This window comes from Scyliorhinus torazame, chromosome 15 (assembly GCF_047496885.1).
Source record: "Scyliorhinus torazame isolate Kashiwa2021f chromosome 15, sScyTor2.1, whole genome shotgun sequence".
NCBI classification, from domain to species: domain Eukaryota; kingdom Metazoa; phylum Chordata; class Chondrichthyes; order Carcharhiniformes; family Scyliorhinidae; genus Scyliorhinus; species Scyliorhinus torazame.
In genome coordinates this window covers 49246400-49272919 of record NC_092721.1, presented here as the reverse complement: position 1 = coordinate 49272919, position 26520 = coordinate 49246400, and the positions used below count along the sequence as shown (strand labels likewise).

At 45.2% G+C, this 26520-nt stretch overlaps 1 protein-coding gene across 1 annotated transcript in view; it reads right to left on the bottom strand.

Annotated features, from left to right (window-relative positions):
* gpc6a (glypican 6a) overlaps positions 1–26520 on the bottom strand; it is a 1492324-nt gene that overhangs the window by 1123615 nt on the left and 342189 nt on the right. The window contains exon 2 of the mRNA XM_072476229.1: positions 6803–6961. Within this exon, the coding sequence (XP_072332330.1) occupies positions 6803–6961 (159 nt within the window). The remainder of the gene's footprint in view (positions 1–6802; positions 6962–26520) is intronic.

Below are 26520 nucleotides of genomic sequence, written 5' to 3'. Positions count from 1 at the left end.
GACAGAACTATCTCTAGAAATCAAGTAATTAAATTTTGATGTATAAACTGATTTACAACTATAAATACTAACTATACTGAGAGCTATCTAAATACACAACTGCTTACTAAACACTACTGGGTAGAAAGAGACCAAGATCCTCTAGATGCTGATGCTTATACTGGGATCTAGTGGTGCCCTCTAGTGGTAGTGTTACAGCTAGATGTTATAATTAACCCTTTAGTTATATACACATATACGCATCATTACACACACAACTCCGAGGGCAGCCTGGTCTGTTGCTCTAACCTCAACTGAGCTGGCAGAGCAGAAAGCTCGAGTGGGCCTCTGGAGACCAAGAAATGTGTCTGTCCCACTAGGCTGCAAGGAAACTTGGATTGATGGACAGCCAATAGACACAGTGCAAAATAATGCCACTGAAGGCAAATCCACACACAAAGTCAGCATTTACATTCCACCTCTGTTGCCAAATACAGAGACATGTAAACGTTCCAACTTTTCATTTCATCAAGTGTCACTGGGGAGACCAGCAATGCTACTGAAGTAAAACGCAGTTTTGTAAATAAGCTGTGATTACAGGACTGCGTTTCACCCAGTGATTTACACAGTCGGTTTCGATACTGAAGTAAGATGCTATTGGAGTCAAGATTGATTACCCTGTGATTTCTGAGAGCTGTACAAACTGGGGGGTTGGATATATCCCAAATAAGAGATGGTCATAAAAAGATAAAACATAAAATTAATTAAAAGCAAGTTTAAACATCGTATTGATTCCTATGCTGAGGGATAGCTGACTGGTTCCAGATTATCTCAGTTGGGAGCTCAGACTGAGTGGTAGCAATCCCACCTCTGATTCAGAGGTTATGGGTTTGGGTCCCACCGCAGCACTGCGCTGTCAGAAGCGATGTCATTCCGGTAAGATTTTAAACCAAGGACCTTTTGCCTTCTCAGGTGAACAGAGGAGTATACATGTCAGTTTTACTGAAGAATAGTAAAGGAGTTATCCCCAGTGTCCTGGCCAATATTAACCCCTCAATCAACATCACATAAATAGATTACAAGAAATGCAAATATATTAATGTCCTTCAATGTCATTTCAAAGTCAAAACATTCAATTTATTGTGCCTTTCACACCCGCGAGACAACTCAAATTATTTCATAGCCAATGAAGTACTAATGCAGTCAAACTAGGGTAAATTGTACTGTTTTAATGGAGGAATGGCAATCTGAGTGCTGCCAATTCACACCGACAGCCCTCCGAACTCACCAATGAGTTCAACAACTTTAAAAATCTTTATTAGTTTTACACGTAGGCTTGCATTAACACTGCAATGAAGTTACTGTGAAAATCCCCTAGTTGCCACACTCTGGCGCCTGTTTGGGTGCACTGAGGGCGGCATGGTAGCACAGTGGTTAGCACTGTTATTTCACAGCGTCAGGGTCCCAGGTTTGATTCCCATCTTGGGTCACTGAATGTGCAGAGTGTGTGCATGGGTTTCCTCCGGATGCTCCGGTTTCCTCCCACAGTCCAAAGATGTGCGGGTTAGGTGGATTGGTCACGCTAAATTGCCCTGTAGTGTCCAAATGTTAGGTGGGGTTGCTGGGTTACGGGGGTAGGGTGGAGATTTGGGCTTAGGTAAGCTGCTCTTTCAGGATCCGGTGTAGACTTTATGGGCAGAATGGCCTCCTTCTGCACAATAAATTCTATGATTCAGAATGTCCAATTCACCTAACAAGCACGTCTTTCGGGACTTGTGGAAGGAAACCGGAGCATCCGGAGGAAACCCACGCAGACACGGGGAGAACGTGCAGACTCTGCACAGATAGTGACCCAAGGCGGGAATCAAACCTGGGTCCCTGGCGCTGTGAGGCAGCAGTGTTAACCACTGTGCTACCCAGACCATGACCTTTCTCCTCCATCTTAACCTTTTTTTTAATATCCCATACATTTTTTGTCTCAATGCAAAACCCCTCCTTCTCACCCTCACCCCTCCCCTCAGCCCCTCCCCCATAACCCCACACCCCTCACCCGTACACCGACCATCTGTGTCTTGTTCTTAAGTTTGTTACATCTTTGTTGAAATCTCTCCCAGCTACAGTATATCCATCACATTTCTCCCTCTTTTACTTCCAATGAAGAGTCAAATGGGCTCAAAATGTTTGATGTTTTTTCCCCCGACAGATACTACCAGACATGCTGCGTTTTCCCAGCATTCTCTCTTTTTGTTTCAGATTCCAGGATCTGCAGTATTTTATTTATTTGACAAAAATAGCTGGCCTCGTCATTATCACATGGCTGTCGGTATGAGTTTGCTGTACTCAGATTGCCATTCTTTTATAGCAACAGTGCAATTTACTCCCTAGTTTGACTGCACTTCAGAAATACTTCATTGGCGGTAAAGTGCTTTGAGATGTCTGGTAGTTTGTGAATGGCACAACAAATTGTCTCTGGAATGATGCTGAATGACACTAATGTACTATTGTATATCTGGAATTTCTCGCTCAGCTATTATAACAAAGATGTTTACACTTCAAGCAGTTTAATGCTTCCATAAAACAAAGGAAATGGTCATTTGAGGCAAATATGCTCATCAGTACACTTGCATTCCAAGACATGAATTCTAGGTTGTTTGTGCTAAAACTTCCATGAAAGTCACTTTTTTGTTTCCCGTTGAAGCTGAGAAAGTTTGGAATGCATCAAAGCTACTAACCACCATTAGACTGTAACGCTGGCAGCAAGTCAACACTCGTGGTCAGGAAACTCCCACTTCATTCTCCGGGAGTTTTTACCCCAACCACTAACCTCTCGATTTGTCTTACAGAGCTGCACGTTACCACAAGCATTTATAGACCATTTGATTACAACGTCTTATTGCTAAAAGGCTTGTAATGTCCGAGCAACATTTGATGGGCAATAGTCATGGAGAACACCCTCGTAGCTATGTACTGCCATATGGTGGCTTTTATGTTCACGTCTTAAAGCCTGAAGCAGTTGTTGAAACAGATACCAGTGTCTCAATAGGCTCAGTCCACTAATGACAAAAAAACAAGGACACAGCTCAAGCTCAGCAAACATCCTTCAATGTATTACGAAAGGGAATATCATTGCATGTGCCATTTTATCATTTTCACAAGTGTTTTCAGCTGGAGATTGTAGAGGCACTGATTTGGTTCTATGGGAATTGTGAGTGACTATTCTTACATGCAATGGTGAACTGAAACCCATTCACAATACATTCAATGACACAACTTCTGTCGCGGTGAACCAGTGAAAGGCGTTTGGCCTCCCATTGAGCTGTAACCACTATATCATTCTATATGGAGCATGTACTGTAATTTGCCTTGGATAAATATCTCTATAAGGAACAACAACGAGGTAAATGACAAGTGATTAACTTAACCATGAGCTGTGCGCCTAAAGTGATGTTTTTCCCACATTATGAGCTGCGCCAGATTCATGAGGGACATGTGGGCGTCGAGAAGTGCATACGCAGAGCCCCGCAGGCTGTCTACTGGGCCGACATCATGAACATGGTCCTGAACTGTGCTACCTGTCATCGGTTCCAGCCAGCGCAGAGCAAGGAGACGCTCCAACAGCATGACATAGTGCCCTCTCCGTGGTCCAAGGTTGGCTTCGACCTCTTTCATGCAAATGGTCGCGACTACATATTGATCATCGACTATTTCTCGAATTACCCTGAGGTGCTGAAGCTCCCGGACGTCACCTCTCGGACCGTCATCAAAGCCTGTAAGGAGACGTTCGCAAGGCATAGCATCCCGATCACCGTCATGAGCGACAATGGCCCGTGCTTTGACAGTCGAGAATGGTCCACGTTTGCCAGGTCATACAATTTCCAGCATGTAACCTCCAGTCCTCACTATCCGCAGTCCAATGGAAAAGTCAAGAAAGGGGTACACATTGTGAAACAGCTCATCTGCTTCCGACATACACCTTGCACTGCTCGCGTACAGGGCGACTCCACTGCCCACTGGCATGTCGCCGGCTCAACTCCTGATGAACAGGGACCTGTGGACGACGCTTCCAGCCATACACCTGCCCAACCTGGATCACCCGGTGCTGCAGAAGATGCAGCAGCTCAGAGACCGTCAAAAGCAGGGCTATGATGCCCATGCCACCGATCTGGCCGTGCTATCCCCGGTAGATACTGTCAGGATCCGGTGGGTGGTATGCCCCGGCTGTCGTTGTTCGACAGGCCGCGCCCCGCTCTTATGTTGTACTTATGGCTGATGGCTCCATCGTGCGAAGGAATCAATGGGCATTGCGCAAAAGTTGCCTGCCCGCAACCACTTTCTCCTCCATTTCCATATGTTGAATTGCCACCTCCTGATACCTCACACCATGAGGCCACCAGTCAGGGTTCCATCATGGCGCCGTCGTCCCCTCCACCACCTCTCCGGCAGTCGACCAGGATCAGACGCAAGCCTCAGAGTCTGGCCTTGTGAACGTTTGTTTTGATTGCTCTGTTCTGTTGTCCTCCGTCAGTCACATTAGACAGACTCATTCACATGTAAATACATTCACATACTCCAACAAAACATTTTTAAAAAGGGAGATGTCATGATATGCAAACCTGCAGCTAATGAACACATAGAACAGGACACGACCAATGAGCAGTCAGGACACTCAGGGGTGGTATCACACTATAAAAGGGATGAGGCACTCACACCCCGCCTCTTTCCACAGACCAACATCTACAGAGTGAGACAGGGTGTATCCTCAGCATCACACCCCAGCACGTGGCTTAGAGCAAGGCTGGTTCAGTTAGACTGAGTTACTACATTTAGATTAGCAGAGAGTCGAACTCATTGAGAACTGTGTTAATAGTTCAATAAAACACATTGAACTCACTTCAAAGTCTGGAGCATCTTTTACTCAAAACTGCATCAAGTGGCAGCTCGTGTTATTCCAAATTACATAACACGACACACTCTACACAAGCCAACCATCTTTCCCTTTCCCAGTAACCTCACCTAAGCTGCACATCCTTGGACACAAAAGGACAATTTAGTATGACCAACCTACCAAACCAGGCCTGACTTTCCCTTTGCAAATCCATACCTACTTTTCCTTCATCAATCCATGCCTTTCTAAGTTATGATTTATATTTGTCTCAGAATTTATTTCAATAATTTGCCAACCATCGGGTTTAAGCTGACTGGCCAGTAATTACCTGGCCTATTTCTTCCTCCCTTTTTAAACAGTGGCACAACATTCGCCATCCTCCAGTTCACCAGGTAGGACTGGCAAATGGTGGTCAGAGTCTCCACTGTTCCTTTCATTGCTTCTCTTTGCAGTCTGGGATACATTTCATCTGGGCCTCGTAACTTCTTCACTTTCAGCTTTTGTAAAGCTTTGTTCCAGCTTCTTGATTACTTCTCAAACTTAATGTTTAATCATCACAATGTCAAAGATCTGAATGCCCTAAATCCCCTTTACTAAATGACTGGCATTTGGGTAATGATGAGAAATATTCTGTCCATAATGTGAAAGCACACTTGCACTGTTCTCTACTTTACCTGGCCGTAGACCAGCACGCAGCTAGGGTATAACTTGAGTCAGCCATTTAGGTCATAATTTGACTTCAATGGAAATAAAAATCGGGAAGTCAAGACGATGTCAAGATCAATTCCAACAGTGAATTACAAATATGAATACAGTTCAGGGAAGGTGCCCTGCTTTATCTTAGGAGTTAATGGCATGGTCTAACCCTTCAATTGGATTAATTTCTGGTACTTCACTGACAACTATTGGTCATAGACACGTTCTGCTACAGAGTGACATCTTTTTCTGCAATAGAAAATGGTGACTTTGTGAGATGAATTGTTCCAGACACTGAGCCTAGATAAAAGCAAAAGGGAAAAATAATCCTTAAAGAGAATGTTATGTTTGATACAACCTTGTAGTTTGGAATCACATAATAGAACCATAGCGTTCCGACAGTGCAAAAGGAGACCATTCAGCCCATCAAGGCTGCACCAACCCTCTGAAAGAGCACTCTGTCATGATATGCAAACATGCAGCTAATGACACATAGAATAGGACACGACCAATGAGCAGTCAGGACACTCAGTGGTGGTATGTCACTATAAAAGGGATGAGGCACTCAAATCCCGCCTCTTTCCACAGACCAACATCTACAGAGTGAGATAGGGTGTATCCTCAGATTCACACCCCAGCACGTGGCTTAGAGCAAGGCTGGTTCAGTTAGACTGAGTTACTACATTTAGATTAGCAGAAAGTTGAACTCATTGAGAACTGTGCTAATAATTCAATGAAACACATCGAACTCACTTCAAAGTCTGGAGCATCTTTTACTCAAAACTGCATCAAGTGGCATCTTGTGTTACTCCAAATTACATAACATGACACACTCTACGCAGGCCAACCATCTTTCCCTTTTTCAGTAACCTCACCTAACCTGCACATCTTTGGACACGAAAGGACAATTTAGTATGACCAATCTACCGAACTTGCACATCTTTGGACTGTGGGAGGAAACTGGAGCACCCGGAGGAAACCCCTGCAGACACGGGGAGAAAGTGCAAACTCCACACTGACAGTCACCCAAGGCCAGAATTAAACCCGGGCCCTGGCTCTGTGAGGCAGCAGTGCTGACCACTGTGCCACGTTGGATAACAAAGAAATACAGCAGCTTCAATTAATGATGCGTTTCTAGATTTCTTCCAATACTTACACCAAAGAGCAAGAATCTCAAAAGTGTGCACTTCAAACACTAAAGGCCGTGGAAAGCCAAAATGTCAAAATTGCCAATGTACTCACCGTCGAACTTCTTATGTCTGGAAACAAACGTTGTTCGCAGAAAATGACTTGTTTCTGCTACCATGTTTTCAAACTCCAATTTGCTTTGTTGGCTCAGCTTGTCCTCCATTTCGCTGGTGCAGCATGTGTAACCTTGAGTACATATTCTCAGATGCTCCCCTGCAAACAAATTGAAAACAAAATTAGCGACTGAGAAGAAACAACTCTGGGCTTCTGATGAGAAATTATATGGGTGTATGAAGCGAGCCGTGTAATGAAATAGTTGTTTCCATACGACATCTGAATGTCAGCACCGTTCTGGTGGACTTGCTCTGTGTTGCAGTTATCTCCCCAAGTCTTGTTGTATTTGTTTTTTTTAACAGAACATTGACAATTGTTTCTATTTTCACTCTGGTTTCGACTTTGTGGTTAAAGGGATTTTTACTTCAGACAAAATTTAAACAATAATGGATGCATAATGCACACTGTCTTTTCAAATTGAAGCCAGGCATGGGTGATTGAAAGAAGAAAGTAAATGTCAGTTCTACTTTGTCATTTGGTCTTTCCTCAATTTGTTAAAAGAAGGTGAAGAAGCTTTTTATTTACAGATCAGTGATGCAACTGAAAACCGATACGATTGCAATCCAAACGTATGTTATTTTTATATTGCTCTGTAAAGTCATGAACACCAAAGGAGCAAAAAGTTAAAATTTTAATGGTGCTGATTGAATATATCTAAATTCAATGGTCTTTTTCTTTCTACCGACATAGGTGAGATATTAGGGCTGCAATTGAATCCAATAACATAATACAATGTTGGTTTTAGAACATAGAACATACAATGCAGAAGGAGGCCATTCGGTCCATCGAGTCTGCACCGACCCACATAAGCCCTCACTTCCACCCTATCCCCGGAACCCAATAACCCCTCCTATACTTTTTGGTCACTAAGGGCAATTTAGCATGGCCAATCCACCTAACCTGCACGTTTTTGGACTGTGGGAGGAAACCAGAGCACCCACGCAAACACGGGGAGAACGTGCAGACTCCGCACAGACAGTGACCCAGTGGTTGGTAAAGGTCACACTGGATGGTCACTTGTCAACAAATTCTAACCTGAAATTGGATCTCATTTTCATTTTTGGTAAGCTACATCTCTGAATGAAGCTGCCTCCATACTACACTGTTGACACCATTACTCTAAACAGCAATTTAGGAGCAGAAGTCATAGCAATGCCACTGCCTGTGAAGATTTTCCTGACTTGATCACACTGCCCATTTCTTCTGGCTGATACAGGAATGGGAAGCACAGCATTCCCCAGGAAAGACCAGTGGACCACAGCAGTTTTAGTGGAAGCAGAGGACACATCCCCTTTTCAGAGTGTTAGCTGCTGTAAGCAGGTAAGTTTTTAAAGGTCTTCTCTTTTAATGGATGTTTGTTGTTTAGTTGAATGGTTAAGTAGACAGTTGAATGGGTGAGTAGGTGACTGGGTAAGCAGATGGGGGAGTTGATAGACAGGTCAGATGTAGTCATGTAGTCAGGTAAGGTTGGGAGAGTGGGGGGGTCAGGAAGGGAGTCCAGTCGGATCAGAGAGTAATTGGGTTGGATCAGCAAGTTCTGGTTGGGAGGGGGTGGTCAGGTGGAGGAAGGGGGGGGTGTGCAGTAGTCACAGACAAAATGTACTGGTTTTCCTACTGCCTGTAATAAGTATATATTGCATGGAAATGAGTGTGACTTTTCTAACCCTTGACGTGTGTATTTCAGTTAAACAATTCAGCAGCAAGCTTTGGGGAGTTTAAAAGTGAAGACAGGTGTCTATTATCATACATTTATCCCTAATTAACATAATCACTCACACACACACACACATACACAGTTAACGATAGTGCACTTTTGCACACTGTAGTCACTGCAGCCTCTGATTTACTATTTCCAGTCCCCCACATGCCACACCTGAAGTTCTCTGAATGGTTTCAATAGTTTAAAGGTGAAGTGAGAATCTTGTACGGCAAAGGATTCACAGCAGTTCGCAAGGTTATTTGTACTTAGATATCAAGGAGGTTGGTTCTCAGGTGCACTTTGAAACTGGAGCAGGTTAGGGACTATGGTTACTTGATGACCTGTAGCTAGTTTCAGAGTCTGGTTTTTAGACTAGCTGATGACCGATAGTTCCTAAAACGGCCAAAATGGCACAGTCTTTCTCTGCAGCTATTGCCTTGCCAGTTCTTCTGCAGTGTGCCCAGGTCACTTCTTGGTCTTGGGATAATAAAAGATCTCAGTACTGGAAGCCAAATTTAGTCACAAGGCCATTGTCCACCCAGAATGGCTTGAAAAGAAAAGGCTCTCTCGCACTCAGTTGGTGGATAACTGGTCTCATCAGCTTTCCTATGTTGAACTGCAAACCTGAAGACATGGATAGAATTTTAAGGATGGCACGCGATCGGCACTCACCATCGTGACAGTTGTCAGATCACATGAGCATTGATTGGCAGTGGGTGGGATTTGCGTCGACCCTTGAAAGGAAGTCCTGCCTGTGAGAACTGTCAGCAAATAAGATTGGCTTACAGCTCTTTGAACCAGTCAGGTGCAGCACTGCAGTGACCAGAAGTGGTACTGCAGCGCTCAGTCTGTGATTAAGTCCAGAACCTTTGAAAGGATAAGTCCCGGGAATCCCTGGGACGTGAGTGAAGGGGACTCCAGAGGAGAGGGGAGATTACCACATTAGGGGGTGGACCGGAATAAGGAGGAGGTCCCAGAACTCCAGAATTCCAGGGGTGAGGGTCCCTCAACTCTGAGAGGACCTTCAGAGTGAGTAACCCCCCACTTCCCTTCCAAGGTGAGGAAAAGTGTAAATATCACTTTCCAACCCTAGCCGCTCCCACCACCCTGAAAATTGTGATCTGATGGGGTAAGTCCCTTAAGTGTCCATTAAGTGTCCGCTTAAAGGTCTTTATTGGTGAATGGGTGGGATTGCCGCCTGAGGCCCTACCTGCCCAAGTGTTAAGTTCCATCTGAGTTTGAGTGGGTGGGTTCCCAGGGGAATCACATCCATTCAAATTTATCCCCCCACTTCAAAACCTGCTTTGCAAAATTAGTAATATGACATGTAGTATATTGGTGGTGTAAGAATGTCTGTTACTTTATATCAAACTGTTGCATTGCTTTTTAATATATGTTTGCTTTTATCACACTCTCGAGTTACCAGCCAAGTGTTTAAAGCTTATCAAATTGTTTGGCGGCTGTTTCTTTAATTTAAAGTAAGCTGTAGGAACGGAGGGAATCAGGAGTCTACTTTAGATTCTGCCCAACAAGCTTGGGTGGCTTGGTTATCAAACGTCAAAGAGGGTTCTGGGTTAATTCACTTGATACAAGATATGCAAGATATTCACACCCGGTGACACTGGCAAGAACAAGTGTGTTGGTTGCGGCTAAACTGTTCAGGTTTCACAGGAATTTGTTAGAAATTTCAGGTTTTATGGACAGTTATACTTTAAACTGTGTATTTAATTCCACGATGGACTAAGTGGGGATTTGAAGGATTGATAATTAACATTTCTACCTGGATACAAGGCCCATGGTATTCATATTGCCATAGAGATGGGTTTGGGAGGGAAATAGTCCATTGCAAATCCTTATAATATTGGGTTACAGGGACTTTCTTCAGATATCAGATGTCCTTCGGAGGCTATGTATGGCTCTGGTCAGACCCCATTTGGAGTATTGTGAGCAGTTTTGGGCCCCGTATCTAAGGAAGGATGTGCTGGCCTTGGAAAGGGTCCAGAGGAGGTTCACAAGAATGATCCCTAGAATGAAGAGCTTGGCATATGAGGAACGGTTGAGGACTCTGGGTCTGTACTTGGAGTTTAGAAGGATGGGGGGGAATCTTATTGAAACTTACAGGATACTGCGAGGCCTGGATAGAGTAGTCATGGAGAGGATGTTTCCACTTGTAGGAAAAACACAATCTCAGACCAAAGGGACGATCCTTTAATACAGAGATGAGGAGGAGTTTCTTCTGCTAGAGGATGGTGAATCTGTGGAACTCTTTGTCGCAGAAGGCTGTAGAGGCCAACTCACTGAGTGTCTTTAAGACAGAGATAGATAGGTCCTTAATAAGGGGGTAAGGGGTTATGGGGAGAAGGCAGGAGAATGGGGATGAGAAAAATATCAGCCATGATTGAATGGCGGAGCAGACTCGATGGCTCTTATGTCTTATGGTCTTATATCCTTAAATCTGACGGAGAAAATCTGAGCGAGAGAGAGAGAGATAATTCTGCACCTGAAAAGAGAAAATGCCATCTTACTTATTTATCGGGTGGGAGCTTGAAGAGATTTGTGAGGATGCTAACAAGTCTGGAAGATTCACCTAACTTTGACTCGAGGGAGGAATCTCTCCGGTAACTCTCACTGTGAAAGTCAGTTTGGGGATTAGAAGTTATCCATCTTGGAAAAGAAGGAATAAGCAGATAATAACTTTCGAGTGGTTCTGGGAAAATAAAGTGTCCACTTAAGGGTCAGAGTAAAGTAAAACCATAGGGTGGGGTGGGGGAGGATTTTAGATAATTTTAAAAGTTAAATGGGGGAAACATTTCTGTAGTTTACAGTATAAATTGCTTACTTAGTAGTGTTTTGATGATGTTGCATTCACTTCATTGTTACAGTGAGAGACTTAAAACTTGAAATCTTGGGCTGTATTTTATGTGCCCCTGTGGGCAATTCCTCAGTGGGGGGCCATGTAAAATAGGGCAGGTGCCCACCCTTCCACCTTTGTACCCATCACAGAACCCACCTCCATAATCTGGGAGTAGCCAGACGCCAAAATCAGGAGCCCACCCACCATATTTTAAAATAAAATCAAGGGTCAGTTGGGCTCAATTGACCCTGATAATATGCTGCCCATGTCATAATACGGTTGGTGAGGGCAGTTGGGCGGACGTGGAGAGGCCACTTTTTAAAAACCTTTTCAAAGAGCGGGAAGGAAGGGCGGTACTATCTTTAGAGGGGTTCAATTATTCCTACTCACAAGTTAGTACTGTCTCTGGGAATCATAATACATGACTGGATGTCAAAATTTTGGATATTTACATTGTGTTTTTCTTCACCTCAGCCACTGAAGTATTAATTGAAGCGAAGTTATTGTTGGAATTTTGGAAACTGTGACAGCTAATGCGTGCATAGCAAGGTGCCAAAACAAGCAATGACACAAAAGACAATCTTTTTTAAGTGATGTTGGTTGATATTTAAATCCCAATGCAAACAAGAGGGGGGACATGAAAATGAAATGAAATGAAATGAAAATTGCTTATTGTCACAAGCAGGCTTCAAATGAAGTTACTGTGAAAAGCCCCTAGTCGCCACATTCCGGCGCCTGTTCGGTTGGCTGGTACGGGAATTGAACCGTGCTGCTGGCCTGCCTTGATCTGCTTTAAAAGCCAGCTATTTAGCCCAGTGTGCTAAACCAGCCCCTTCACAAATGCCCCTCGGGCAAATACTATAGTGATCTGGGAGTCAGGTGGATGCAGATTAAATCAAAGTCATGTAGAGGGTCTGGTCTGAGGGCATTAGCAACGGCCTTGTTCCCGTTCTCACCAACAAGGGTCGAGATTCTCCGAAAATGGGGCTATGTCCCCATGCCTGCCGGAAAACGGACGCGAATCACTCCAGACATTTTTCAAAAAGTCCGGAGTGATTCTCTGATTTCAAGAGGGAGAGCAAGGCCCCGGAATGCGCCGCGCAGCTCCTGTTGCCGATATGGGGCCCTGCACATCTGGCCGTGGGTCCGCGCATGCGCACGCCGTTTTCACGGCGGCCCCCGCGCAATATGGCGGAGCCAAACAGTGGGCCAGTGCGGAAAAAGATAGGCCCCCCCCCCGGATTGCGCGCGCCCGCCGATCGGTAGCTCCTGATCGTGGGCCTGGCCGTCGTGGAGGCCCCCCCGCCCCCCGGAGTCTGATCCCACCGCCCCCCACCAGGATGGCCAGTGCGGCCGCGAGTCTAAGCTCCCGCTGGGTAGGAACCACGTCAGCGGAACTCAGCGGGAACTCGGCCAGTCGACCGCGGAGAATCGCCGCGAGGGCCTCTTTCAATGACCGGCATCGTGTCGACTGATTTCCCCGCCCCCGCGCGAGCGCGATTTCGGCGCGGAGGATCCCGGCCACGGTATTTGTTCCCCTATTTAATTGAAAGCATGCCGAACGTGTTGGTGCTGAGGTGAAGAAAAACACTATGTAAATATCCAAAATTTTGGATACGCTGAACTCATGGTATTGGTGTGGACACTAGCTGATGGGGCCTTGGACAAGAGTTGTATCCAAGACACAAATCTGGGCCCCAACCCGAACCTCTCCAAGACCGCAAAAAGATACCCCAATTCTACCCTATCGAATGCCTTTTTGGCATTCAGTGCGACGATTAGCTCTAGATCAGGTCCGTCTGACAGGGAAAGCACCACGTTTAGCAATCGCCGCACATTAGAAGACAATTGTCAGCCTTTGATAAAGCCCGTCTGATCTTCCCAATAATCTGAGGGAGGCAGACTTTAGTGTTATCGCCTTGGCCAGTATCTTGGCGTTCATATTCAGTAGAGAAATAGGGCAGTATCACCCACACTCCACGAGGTCCTTATCCTTTTTGAATAAAAGTAAAATTGTTGCTTGCATCAGCAACTCAGGCAGCGAATCCCGTGTTACCGACTCTTCGCACATCCCTAATAATGGCAACAGCTGTCCCGCAAACCTCTTGCAAAACTCCAACGGGAACCCGTTTGGTCCTGGGCCTTAGCTGTCTGCATCAGCCCTATTGCTGTCAAGACCTCCTATGTGCCCAAAGGCTCCTCCAACCCTTCATACTCCTCCACCTCGTCACGCTCCTCCACCTCCTTCAGCATTTCTCCGTGCTCCTTCACTGCCTTCAAAGTCCTTCCCAATCTCTCTCTTATCAGGCCCAGAGTGTCCTCAAAAAGATTTTTGAGGGTCTCCACCATCTCCCTTTCTTGCCTTTCAAAGTGCTTGCCAAATTGTCTCTCGAACTCGAGTGCCATTACCTCCGTCAGCGTTTCTACTATGATAGGCGTGACCCCACCCATCGAGACTGCCTCCCAATGAACTTCATACCCTCTCAGTCTCTGCTGAAGGACTACCACTCGTTCCCTTCTTTCCAACATTCTTTATCACGGATTTCAACATTTTTTCGTCAAGCACAATTAGATGGGCCAGGCTTGTCAACCAATCTCCCCCTGGAACCGGGCTAAAAGAACCAAAAAGCAAGGACTCTGGCAGGAGCTGCCTTATGTGTGACTTTCTAATACGTGCCACCACCGGAAGTCTTCATAAACGATCTCTTTGTCAAAGCTTTATATTATCTTCCCTAATATCTCCTTATGTCACTCGTCATATTTTGTTTTATAATTCTCCTGTGGAGCACCTTGGGGCATTTCATTTTGTTAAAGGTGCTATATAAATATACATTGTTGTTGAGTCTTTTACAACCACCTGGAAGAGCAGAACAGGACTTGGTTTTAGATTTCAGCGGAAAAAGGATGGAATATCCCGCATGGGATACACAGTCAGGGTTGATGATAGTCCCCACGTGACTCGAGGAGTATGCACTTCCTTCTTAAGTACAGGGCGGGGACTGTTGTATATAAGGTCGGCCTGACTAGAACAGGCCTCCAGAGAGAAAGGATCGGTAATGCCGAACCAGGTCCTGAGTGTATAAATATTTCTGTTGTGAATAAACTAGTACTTTATTTTTACTCAGCTGACTCCGCTGATTTTACTAAAGGAGACATTAAGGGTTGCACGGTGGCCCAGTGTTTAGCACTTCTGCCAGGCCGCTGAGGTCCCAGGTTCGACCCAGGCCCCGGGTCACTGTCTAAGTGGAGTTTGCACATTCTCCCCGTGTCTGCGTGGGTTTCATCCCCACAATCTAAAGCTGTGCAGGTTAGGTGGATTAGCCAATCTAAATTGCCCCTTAATGGAAAAGAAAGTATGATGATAATTGCAGCTGTAGCCATCTGAGATGGCCACCTGCAAAGGACCATGGGAATTATGGCCAACGCAGGACTCAGACATATACAGAGCTTGTGTGTATTTGCAACCCAGATAGCTAGACCTGATCGAAACCCCTGCTCATTTGCATTCTAATGGCCCATTTCCCCAGAACAATAGGACTGCACTCAAGAAACCAATACAGACACAGACTGATCGGCGCCACCCCCTTTACTGAGAGAGCCCAACCGCCAAGGTCAATGACCGCTAAGGACCCGCCCAGCCACCAAGGCACCCGCACCTTTATTGGCCAAAATCGAAGGCAGTAATCGAAGCCTGTCGAATTATTGGGTCCAAGATTACAGACCGCCCCAAAGAGCGTGAAATCCCAGAGGAATAAAAGGGAACTCAGCCATGTGTCCTGTCTGTTTTGGACCTGGCCTGTGCCAGCCTCCTTTGAATCTGGCCTGTGCCAGCCCGACTGCAGCATAACGACCAGGCAGCCAAGTTCAAGACCAACGATCGTTACCTGACGGATGAGCCCAGCAGAGACAGAGCCACTTCTTCAAACCACCCACGTGATCAAGATAAAGGCCTTATCCATTTGCACAGTGTCGGCCGCCTGAAGTTAAGTATAGGTTATTGTAGTTGATCGGTGTAGTTTAACTCGTAGTATATTGTGCTTGCATGTCGAAGTAACCCTTGTGTGTAAATAAACCATCTTTGAATTTGAACTGACTAACTGGTTGTGTGGTCATTTGACCGATATATGGGAAAGCCTTGTGGTTCAGTAAGAGAAATAGAAACACCCACAGTATTGGCAACGCTGTTGGGACATAACATATCATAAAAAGAGCCTCAGTATCATATTGGCGACTCTAAAGAGCAACATTATTATAGTATTCCATTAAATTGGCAACATTATTGGTGAAGCTGGTGGAATAGTATTCCGATTGGCAACACAGCATTCCCCCAGTATGGGAGTGAGGTATCAGCCTAGGTTGTGTGCTCAGGTCTCCACAGTGGGACTTGGACCGCAACCTTTAGACTTGGCTGACACCAATAGATGGGAGCGAACAACACAAGACTAAAATCGCCAATCCCTCCATTTCTATCCTTTCTTAAATGGTAAGCAATAGCCAGTATTCAAATGAGCTAACCAACATGACAACTGAGAAATCTGAAAAAAGTATACGTTGTGCTCGTGGCACAATGTTAGTACTTCAAACAGGTGTGTAATGGAACACAGGTGGAAAAGAAAAACAATGAAAAGTAAGAGTTACTTCACTTCACAACACGTTCAGGATCATTTTCGCGGCTGGTTCTGTAATCACTGTAATTAGTGAGAAATATTTGCATGACTTAATTATTGTTTTAGAAATTGAATATTCATGAAAATAATGCGCTGGTCCACAAGATTTACAGGCCCAGATCTTCCATTTCCCTAGAGGTATGCTGTAAAAATTCTCTGGCGGACCCTCAGAATTCCTCAGGCAAGGACTGCATGTGAAATGCCCATGAAATTCCATTGGGAAATTGCCCCACATCGAGAACCCTCTGAAACTCCAATTTACATAGAACATTACAGCGCAGTACAGGCCTTCGGCCCTCGATGTTGCGCCGACCTGTGAAACCACTCTAAAGCCCATCTACACTATTCCCTTATCGTCCATATGTCTAATAGAACATAGAACATTTATTACACCTTCCAACCTCTATCCATTATTCCCACCCCTCTCATGACCCTCCTGACCATTTGACTACCCCCCCCATCCCTGACCATTTCCCTGACCACCCAAATACACTTCCAACACCCCAACCCCGGCTACCATGCTCACCATCCAACAACATCCTAACCCCCCTCCCCCCCCAATTACCTCCCCTGACCACCCAACTAACCCCAACCCGACCACCTCACATCCCACACACTTATCTTACACTTACCTTCTCGCCTCGCTTCTCAAAGTGACTGAGACATTTAAATTTAGCTGTTTACAACAGCCAGTGTAACATCGCTTCTCCCAATGACCATGGACTACACTGAGGAACTCTGGAGCAGCTGGGCTGCACACTTCTCAGCAGGCCTGAGTCAGAGGGTCCTGTGAGAAGGTACAGCTCCAGTCTAAGATAAGTAAAAAGCAGGATGGCAGTCCAACAGAAAATTCAACACATATAGTTTTACTTCTGATCAATTACTTCGTATTATCTCCCCTTGTCTCCTATAACTGGCTCTGGGGAGAAAGTGTATTACCAATGTCTATCCACAACACAGCAAAAATTTACAATCCTTTCTGTTTCACTGGCAACAGCCGTCTACGGACTCTACCATCTAATTAAACATTAATAATAATAATCGTTATTGTTACAAGTAGGCTATTGTGCACATTCCGGCGCCTGTTCAGGTACAGAGGGGGAATTTAGAACATCCAGTTCACCTAACAGTGCATCTTTCAGGACTTGTGTGGGAGGAAACCGGAGCACCCGGAGGAAACCCAAGCAGACATAGGGAGAATGTGCAGACTTTGCATAGACAGTGACCCAAGCCGGGAATCGAACCTGGGACCCTGGCACAGCGAAGCAACAGTGCTAACCACTGTGCTACATGAAACATAAGCACAACCTAAGACTGAAAAACAAAATCCCTCCACTTTAAACATCTGGGGCGGGATTCTCCGCTACCCGGCGGGGGGGGGGGGGGGGTTCCGGCGTAATGGAGTGGCGGGAACCGCGGGAACAGCGTCGGGCCGCCCCAAAGGTCCGGAAGTCTCCGCACCTTTAGGGGCCAAGCCCTCACCTTGAGGGGCTAGGCCCGCGCCGGAGTGGTTTCCGCCCCGCTGGCTGGCGGGAAAGGCCTTTGGCGCCATGCCAGCCGGCGCCGACAGGTCTTTGCCGGGCGACGCATGCGCGGGAGCGTCAGCGGCTGCTGACGTCATCCTCGCGCATCCACAGGGGAGGGGGTCTCTTCCGCCTCCGCCATAGTGAAGACCATGGCGAAGGCGGAAGAAAAAGAGTGCCATCACGACACAGGCCCGTCCGCGGATCGGTGGGCCCCAATCGCGGGCCAGGCCACCGTGGGGGCACCCCCGGGGCCAGATTGCCCCACGCCCCCCCCCCAGGACCCCGGAGCCCACCCACGCCGCCTTGTCCTGCCGTTCAAAAGGTGGTTTAATCCACGCTGGTGGGAGAGGGTTGACAGCGGCGGGACTTCGGCCCATCGCGGGCCGGAGAATCGCCAGGGGTGGGCCCGCCGACCGACGCAGAGCGATTCCCGCCCCCGCCGAATCTCTGGTGGTGGAGAATTCGGGACACGGCGGGGGCGGGATTCACGCCAGCCCCTGGCGATTCTCCGACCCGGTGGGGGTCGGAGAATCGCGCCCCTGATCAGTAATTGTGCAACATTATTCTTAATTATTATGATTGCGACTGAAGCTCCTGTTCAGATACAAAAATTCAATAACTCTAAATGGAGTTCAGCCAACAATGTTTTGTGCTGTTTAAAATGTCCCAAATCCTTTTTTTTTTCAAATGGTAGTATTCCGTGTTAAAAGACAGAAAGCCTCAAAATCCAAAAAGATCATAGTTTTGTCTGGTCTGCCTTCTTGCTGTCCAGTGGTTATAACCATCAATGCATTTCTCTTCAAGATACTTGTCTAATCTGACTGTCAAGGTGCAGGTTACTTGTTCTAGAACCTCATTTGGTAAGCTGGTTGGGAAACTGATCCTCTTCTCGGTGAGGTAATGCTATTTTACCTCGCAATGTTCCCATTTCAGTTCATACAGCTTTCATTACATTATTACATAGAATATAGTACTGTACATCACAGTACAGGCCCTTCGGCCCACGATGTTGTGCCGACCATTTATCCTAATCTAAAATCAACTTAACCTACACCCCTTCAATTTACTGCTGTCTGTGTGCCTGTCCAAGAGTCGCTTAAATGTCCCAAATGACTCTGACTCCACCACCTCTGCTGGCAGTGCATTCCACGCACCCACGACTCTCGATAAAGAAACTACCTCTGACATCTCCCCTACACCTTCCGCCAATCGCCTTAAAATTATGTCTCCTCGTGACAGCCATTCCCGCCCTGGGGAAAAGTCTCTGGCTATCCACTCTATCCCTGCCTCTCATCACCTTGTACACCTTATCAAGTCACCGCTCTTCCTTCTTCGCTCCAGTGAAGAACCTTTCTTCATAAGATATGCCCTCCAGTCCAGGCAGCATTCTGGTAAATCTCCTCTGCACCCTCTCCAAAGCATCTACATCCTTCCTATAATGAGGCGATCAGAACTGGGCACAATATTCCAAGTGTGGTCTAACCAGGATTTTAATTTCGCCGCTCTTGAACTCAATCGCCCTGTTAATGAATGCCAACACACCATATGCCTTCTTAACAACCTGGGTGGCAACTCTGAAAGATCTATGTGTGTGGACCCCAAGATCCCTCTGTTCCTCCACACTTCCAAGAATCCTGCCTTTAACCCTGCATTCAGTATTCAAATTCGATCTTCCAAAATGAATCACTTCACATTCATCTCGGTTGAACTCCAATTGCCGCTTCTCAGCCCAGCTCTGCATCCTGTCAATGTCCTCAACACTATCTACAACTCCACCAACCTTTGTGTCATCGGCAAACACACTAACCCACCCTGCCACTTTCTCATCCAAGTCATTTATAAAAACCACAAAGAGCAGAGGTCCCAGAACAGATCCCTACAGGACACAACTGGTCACTGACCTCCATGCAAAATACTTATATCCTCCTGTTCTCCTACCTGTATAAATTTCTCCACATTACCCAGCCTCAGGAATTGGATATCTCCAATTATAGTTTGACTTCAATTGGCTCCTTTCCGAAGAAACCATTCTTCCCTCATATGCTGTATTCTCTACTTTCCTCACCATTGAAGCAACTTTTCCCTATATACCTTCAAACTCAGCTACATTGTTCCTGTGGTGAAGGTTCCAGACCTGCATATAAATCATTCAGGCCTGCCCACATAATCCACCATTCTTCCGACAACTCCTGGTTTTATATATAAATAATATATGTACACCATTACCCTATCAATTACCTTCTTCAGTCTGCTCCATGTAAACACGTGACCCCTACCACTTGGAAAGGCAGCAGACATATATAAACACCACGACCTGAAAATGCCCCTTCAATAGATCATCCATCCATGATCAGCAGTCAATCACCTTGCATCAGGGAGATAACATACCTCAATGTTCTGAAAGTTAGGCCATCTTCCTTTCTAAATACCTAACAATCAAATAACCCACAACAACTACTGATCTCCTCATCCTCGGGGGGCCCTTTATCCACTTGCCACTGAACTAACTTTGGTGCTCTGAGATATTGTGGCCACCTGTTCAACTTGCTGCTTACTTGACATTTTACTGGCGTAAACCTTCAATTCTCTGTCAGTATCAAAGTTATTTCCTATTTCATGTTGTATAATCAGTAAATGGCAGGTATTCAGTGAGCAAATATCGAGTCATGATACCATTATATCCTGGAGTGAAGAGAAGAAATTAATTTAATCAAACCATTAAATTAGATAAAGCATTAAAACTAGAGTCCTATATTTCCAGTACAATATTGCTCTGACTCAATGTTTGTAGAACAATATTACACTGTTTATTTCATTCAGCAGAGAGAAGGTATAATCTCCAGCTACTGCAGGGCACCAGCCTCTTGAAGTGGTGCATGAGCAACCAGCTACTAGCCTTTTGGCAGTGTCTCTTTTTCCCTATGCTATCTTTGCTTAATAGGGGATATTAAAAAGACCTGTTTGACACCCTCCAGTTTAGGCACTTTCTTCCATGAAACCATTTTGGCTTTCAACTGCACCTTCCTGACAGGATAGCTGTGCGGGTGAAGTAGTTCAAGCTAATTTGTTTCATGCACTGTGTACATATGTTGCTGAACAAATACCTGAATTTCAACAAAAATGACTTTGCTGTGATATTTAGCCTTTTTTGAGCAATTTTCTTGTCATCTGCATTCACAAACTCCCTGAGCTATGCATCATTTTTTAGCTGAAAGGTCAAATGGGCAAATTGCTACCTGGGGAACTCCTCTTAATTCCCGAAGGAAAGGAACCTATCATGTGCTTGGCATTTCCCCACTACAGCACAGAGAAGACCAGGGATGCAGGCACGTGGAGAATGATGTGCAAGAGGCTGAGCCCCACAATAGTCAAGTGGCACAATAGTCTGCACAGGAATCCCACCTACTTTGCATTTCCCCTCAAGGAAAATCATATATTGATGCAGAATTTTTTTAAGAGTATGCCAGCGGAAAGTGTAGCAGCCATATCATTTTAGGTTACACTGTCAGTTATAGATAAAGCAACAAGAAAACTGTTTTAACTTGAAGACACAAATAGAATTGAATAATAGTCAACAAAGAGCAGCTTTGGGCAGCACAGCAGCACACTGAGGCTTCACAGCGCCAGGGTCCCAGGTTTGATTCCCCTCTGGGTCACTGTCTGTGCGGAGTCTGCACGTTCTCCCCGTGTCTGCGTGGGTTTCCTCCGGGTGCTCCGGTTTCCTCCCACAATCCAAAGACGTGCAGGTTAGGTGGATTGGCCACGATAAATTGCCCTTAGTGTCCAAAAATGTTAGGAGGGTTTATTGGGTTATGGAGATAGGGTGGAAGTGAGGGCTTAAGTGGGTCGGTGCAGACTCGATGGACCGAATGGCCTCCTTCTGCACTGTATGTTCTGTGTTTACAAAGTAAAATTAATGGACCTGAAGCGGGGTGGGAGGTTTCAGGACAATGAGAGACGTGTATCTGAAATATTCTCAGTGGGAGATGAATAAGCGACATGTGCTTCATCCAACTCACTTTGAAAATAACCTTATGAGGAAGGGAACAAAATGCCTTTTCTCATTTATGAAATATATGAAATAACCTTCTGGCTAAAAATATTATGTGCAAATAAATGCATTTATAGATTGAATGCAAATAGAAGAGTGCTGCAGAACTCATAAATATAAATCAGGGTTATAGATTTTCTCAGTTAAGAAAAGCGAGATAAGATGTACATCAATGGTTTGGCTAGAATGTATGTCAGGGTCACGACAAGGATTCTGTAAGCTGTGATGCAAACACCTTGAATGTAAGGTTATCTAACTCATTTAGGAGGAGTATTCTTGACAAAATTTTATGCATAGGCCTCTTTATGTTTTCAACATTAAATTGCTGCGACAGTTGCATTGTACTCACAACGGTATAAGCCACAAATGAATACACTTACGACCTTCAAATATTCAAATGAAACAATTTGCAAAATGTACCAGATTTCATAAGCTTTACAGTACATCTCTGCTAAATGATTTACTGAGGGAAATAATTTACTGAGGGAAATGGTGTCCTCATGCTGCACACCTTAAAAATCCTTGGATGCAATTGTCATTGAATGTCATATTGTGATGCAGTAGGCAATGGTACAGGTGCAAGGAGTCCTACTGTGACATGCTCCATATTGTACAGGTTTGTAATCAGTGGCAAAAGGGATTATTGTTAAATTAGTGAGGAAAACAAGGGAGTCCTGAACTGAACTCATCTAATAAATAGTGGTCTCGTGGAGGGATGATATAATGAGCATGCCTGATCTCCAGTCAGGGAGGAGGTCACCTTATTGAGCAATAGACTATACCTGCCAATATTCCTCCCTTCTCCTCGCCCAGAGGTGTTGAATTATTGGTAAGGTTAACTGGTACCAGTCACCCTCTGTTATGTAGCAAGAGTGTCCAAGAATCAGGAAAGAATCTGACTGAGCAATGTTGGTGACTTAACAATTGAGGACAATGTGGCCACACACACATATCTAAGATTTTTAACCCAATATAAGTTGGATCAGCGAACTAAGACCCTTTTGAACGGGAAGGTTTATGACTAGTTACCAGCCCTTTAGCAATATTTCTCAGCTACTACACTGGTAGGAGCTGGTTTGAACCTAGCAAACGGCCGCGATCTATGGCTCAGCTGAATACTGGATAAAAATTCAAGTAATATGCCTAGGGTTTTAGAGATAATCCAGTGCAAGGGGAGGTGATGGCGTAGTGGTATTGTCACTGGACTAGTAATCAAGAGACCCAAGGTTTGAATACCACCATGGCAGATGGTGAATTTTGAATTCAATAAAAATCTGGAATTGAAAGTCGAATTAATCCATTGTTGATTGTCGTAAAGATCCATCTGGTGCATTAATATCCTTTAAGGAAGGAAATCTGCCATTCTTATCTGATCTGGCCTCCATGTGACTCCAGGCCCACAGCAATGTGGTTGACTCTGAGATGCCCATTGAAATGGCCAAACAAACCACTCAAGTGCAATTATGGATGGGTAATAAATGCTAGCCCAGCCGGCAGTGCTCACATCCCCTGAACCAATAAAAAAAATTACACAGAGCATCTCCTCCTGATGAAGCTGTTTTTAGGCTTATTGAATCAATGGCACATCAATTAACTCTATTGAAAACTGGTTCAAAAATAGAAAGCAGAAAAAATGTTGGTTATTGTGTGTGTGAGACAATGTCACTGTAACCATAAATCAAAATCCTTCCTGAGACAGCTACCAGTGAGGATCTGTTCTTCCTAATAATGTCAAAGCAATTATTGAAAATGAAGCACTTTAAAAAGTTTCTTTGCAAAAGCAGTCTCTAAATTCAAGCATTATTATTTCATGAAGTACGTGAAAGAGGGCACATCTTTATAGTAACAATAGACTATACAACAAGATCTTGCATTTATAGTCACACTCCTCACGTAACAAAAGCCCGTAAAGCACTTTATAAAATAGTTGGGCACTAAAGAAGGAAAGTGGAAGGTTGAAGGAAAGAGTAGGCTTTTAGGAGGCTTTTGTAATCAGAGGGAGGGATACAGTCACTCAATAAGCGAGGTGCACTGACTGAAGGGTCACCGTAGACCGGGTGATCACATGTACCTCGGGATGATATGGGCACAGGAGTTGATGTGTCAGTAACGCAGGAGTTCTCCCCCGCATGGGCAGACACACAGTGTGTAAGAGCTGCTGAGATTGTTGAATAAACTCTTCTGCTGGTTAGTCGCATGTCACCAGTCTCTACAACCTAGCAACTACTACAGTCAGCCACTGATACTGCAGCAGGAGATTGAGTAACAAACTGTTGTCAACGGTGTGGCGGGATGTGTGGTATCAGAAGACTTGTCTGACAAGGTGGTGTAAAGCTAGGAAGGGACATGAAAATGTGACGCGAATCTCCTCGAGACATTTCTTTTATTCCTTTACTTCAGGGTTTTTCAAAGTCAGGGCCGCAATCCGCGGCTGGGTCAAGGGCAGGTGTCGGGAGGGTCGCTGACCGATCGGTCCTACCATTCCCACAATAGTCCCGATCGCGAGAGAAGCACCCAACAGCCACTATCGGCTTTTACATGGAGAGTTGCAGCCGCTGCCACCTTTTAAATGCAGAAACAGATACGGCTGCTTGTGGAGGCTTCTGGCCAGAAGTGGCAGCAGAGAGTAGCTCACATGAATTGACGTGAAGCACCGTCCAGGGACGTCATTTTGGCGCCAGAGCAGAGTTGCTTTGATTTTGAAGCTGGTGGCAAGCAAGGGAAAGTAATTGTGAAGATCAATGTTTTTTTTAAGTAAGATTGACCAGAGACTCTAATCGGCAGTTTTCCTATTGGAGAGAATCTCACAACAGAATCTGCTGGAGAGAGTTACTCAAGAGAATCCAGGGCAGGTCAGAGCATGTGCTGGTGTTAGAGCTCCAGGGCCTCTGGTAAACATCCCTGAAAAAAAAAAGACAGCACAAAGACACTGGATGAGGTCTGCACCTGATATGTGGAGGCTTCTGGCCAGAAGTGGCAGCAGAGAGTAGCTCACATGAATTGACGCGAAGCACCGTCCAGGGACGTCATTTTGGCGAGAAATTTCATCAGCCAGAGAGTGGTGGGTCTGTGGAACTCATTGCCACAGAGGGCGGTGGAGGCCGGGACGTTGAGTGTCTTTAAGACAGAAGTTGATAAATTCTTGATTTCTCGAGGAATTAAGGGCTATGGAGAGCGGGTAAATGGAGTTGAAATCAGCCATGATTGAATGGTGGAGTGGACTCGATGGGCCGAATGGCCTTACTTCCGCTCCTATGTCTTATGGTCTTATGTGCATTGCCCTCTGCTCCTTTGAAACAGATTCAAATGAGGTCGTGAGGACAAAGCAGGCATTAAAAGGTAAGCGAACATGGCTTACAAACGTGTGTCGTGAAGGTTGGTTGGCGTGTGTGGTGAAGGTCGGTCGGCGTGTATCACGAAGGTCAGTTGGCGTATGTCGTAAGGTTGGTTGGCGTGTGTCACAAAGGTCAGGTGGCGTGTGTCGCGAACGTTGTCCAGCATGGATCCCAAAGGTTCACTGGTTGCCACAAATGGATCCCGGGGAGAAAAGTTTGAAAAACACTGCTTTACTTGGCCAATTTGCACTCTCTTAGGCCTTGAACCATAAACCTTTTGTCATTTAACCTTTCCTGTCCTCTACTCTACCACAGACCTTCCCTTCTGTTCTTCTTCACACTCCCCCCTGCTCAAATCTCATTACATTTATAAATTTTCACAGTTCTGATGAAAGGTTCCCAGGACTGAAATGTTAATCAGGATTTTTGCGGCTCCATAATGGTGGAAAGGTCCAGATCCAGATTTTGCCCTACCCACTCAGGGTTATTTCAGTTGTAAATGGTCTGTTGTGTGATTGTTTAAATGTTAACATTTGAATTAAAATATTTTCAAAAAAAATAACCTGAACAATTAATGAATGGATCAAAGAATAAAAGAATAGATTTTTAAAGCAGATAAAAGTAAAATAATGCATATTGGGTCAGGAAATAGCAACTTGTACGTCAGCCAGATTTGGGAAGATAAAACTGTGATTACAAAAGTATCCAGTTAAATTGAAACCATCAACCAGACTGATTTGTATCTTTAATTCTAAATCAAAATAGGTTACTGCAACCTTGAATAAAGAAGTTGTGAGGTGAAATTCCCCTAGTTGGAAAAAAAAAATTGGGTACTCTACATTTATTTTAAAAAAAGGATAAATTGCCCCTGAGTGTCCAGATGTGCAGGTTAGGTGGGGTTACAGAGTTGCAGGGATGGAGTCGGGCAGTGGGCCTAGGTGGGGTGCTCTTTTGGGGGGTCAGTGCAGACTAAATGGGCCATATGCACTGTAGGGATTCTATGAATTTGTGTGGCCCAGTAGTGAACGGCGCCAAGCTGCAGCCTCCCTGGGTAGGCTGGTTGATCCCGGAAGGCTGGTAGATACCGGGTAAGTAGGCCTTCAGTAGGTTTAAGGCCTACTTATGCGAGCACGGCTTGCCCCCGCCTATTGTGGATGGTTTTGTGATCCCGACATCTCGCGGGACGATCCCGCGAGTCGTCATGGCTGCTGGCCATGGTAGGTCTTATGGTATTTACAGTGGATTCCTCTGCATCCTTCCGCATGGCAATGGGAATCACACGGGCCTTGTATCTAGGTAGAAATACTAATTGGTTATCATTGAGAGTTTGGCTGTCTTTCATCTCGGAACCAATGGACCGTTTAAAACACAATTTATTACAACCTGAAATTCTCAGTGCATTTCTGGGACTTTGGAGACTCATAATCCCCATTTTTAACCATTGTCACCAAACATAAATACCTGTACCTTCTTCCCAGTAAAACAATGTGGGCACACTTTAACCTCTAATAATTAGACCACCCATG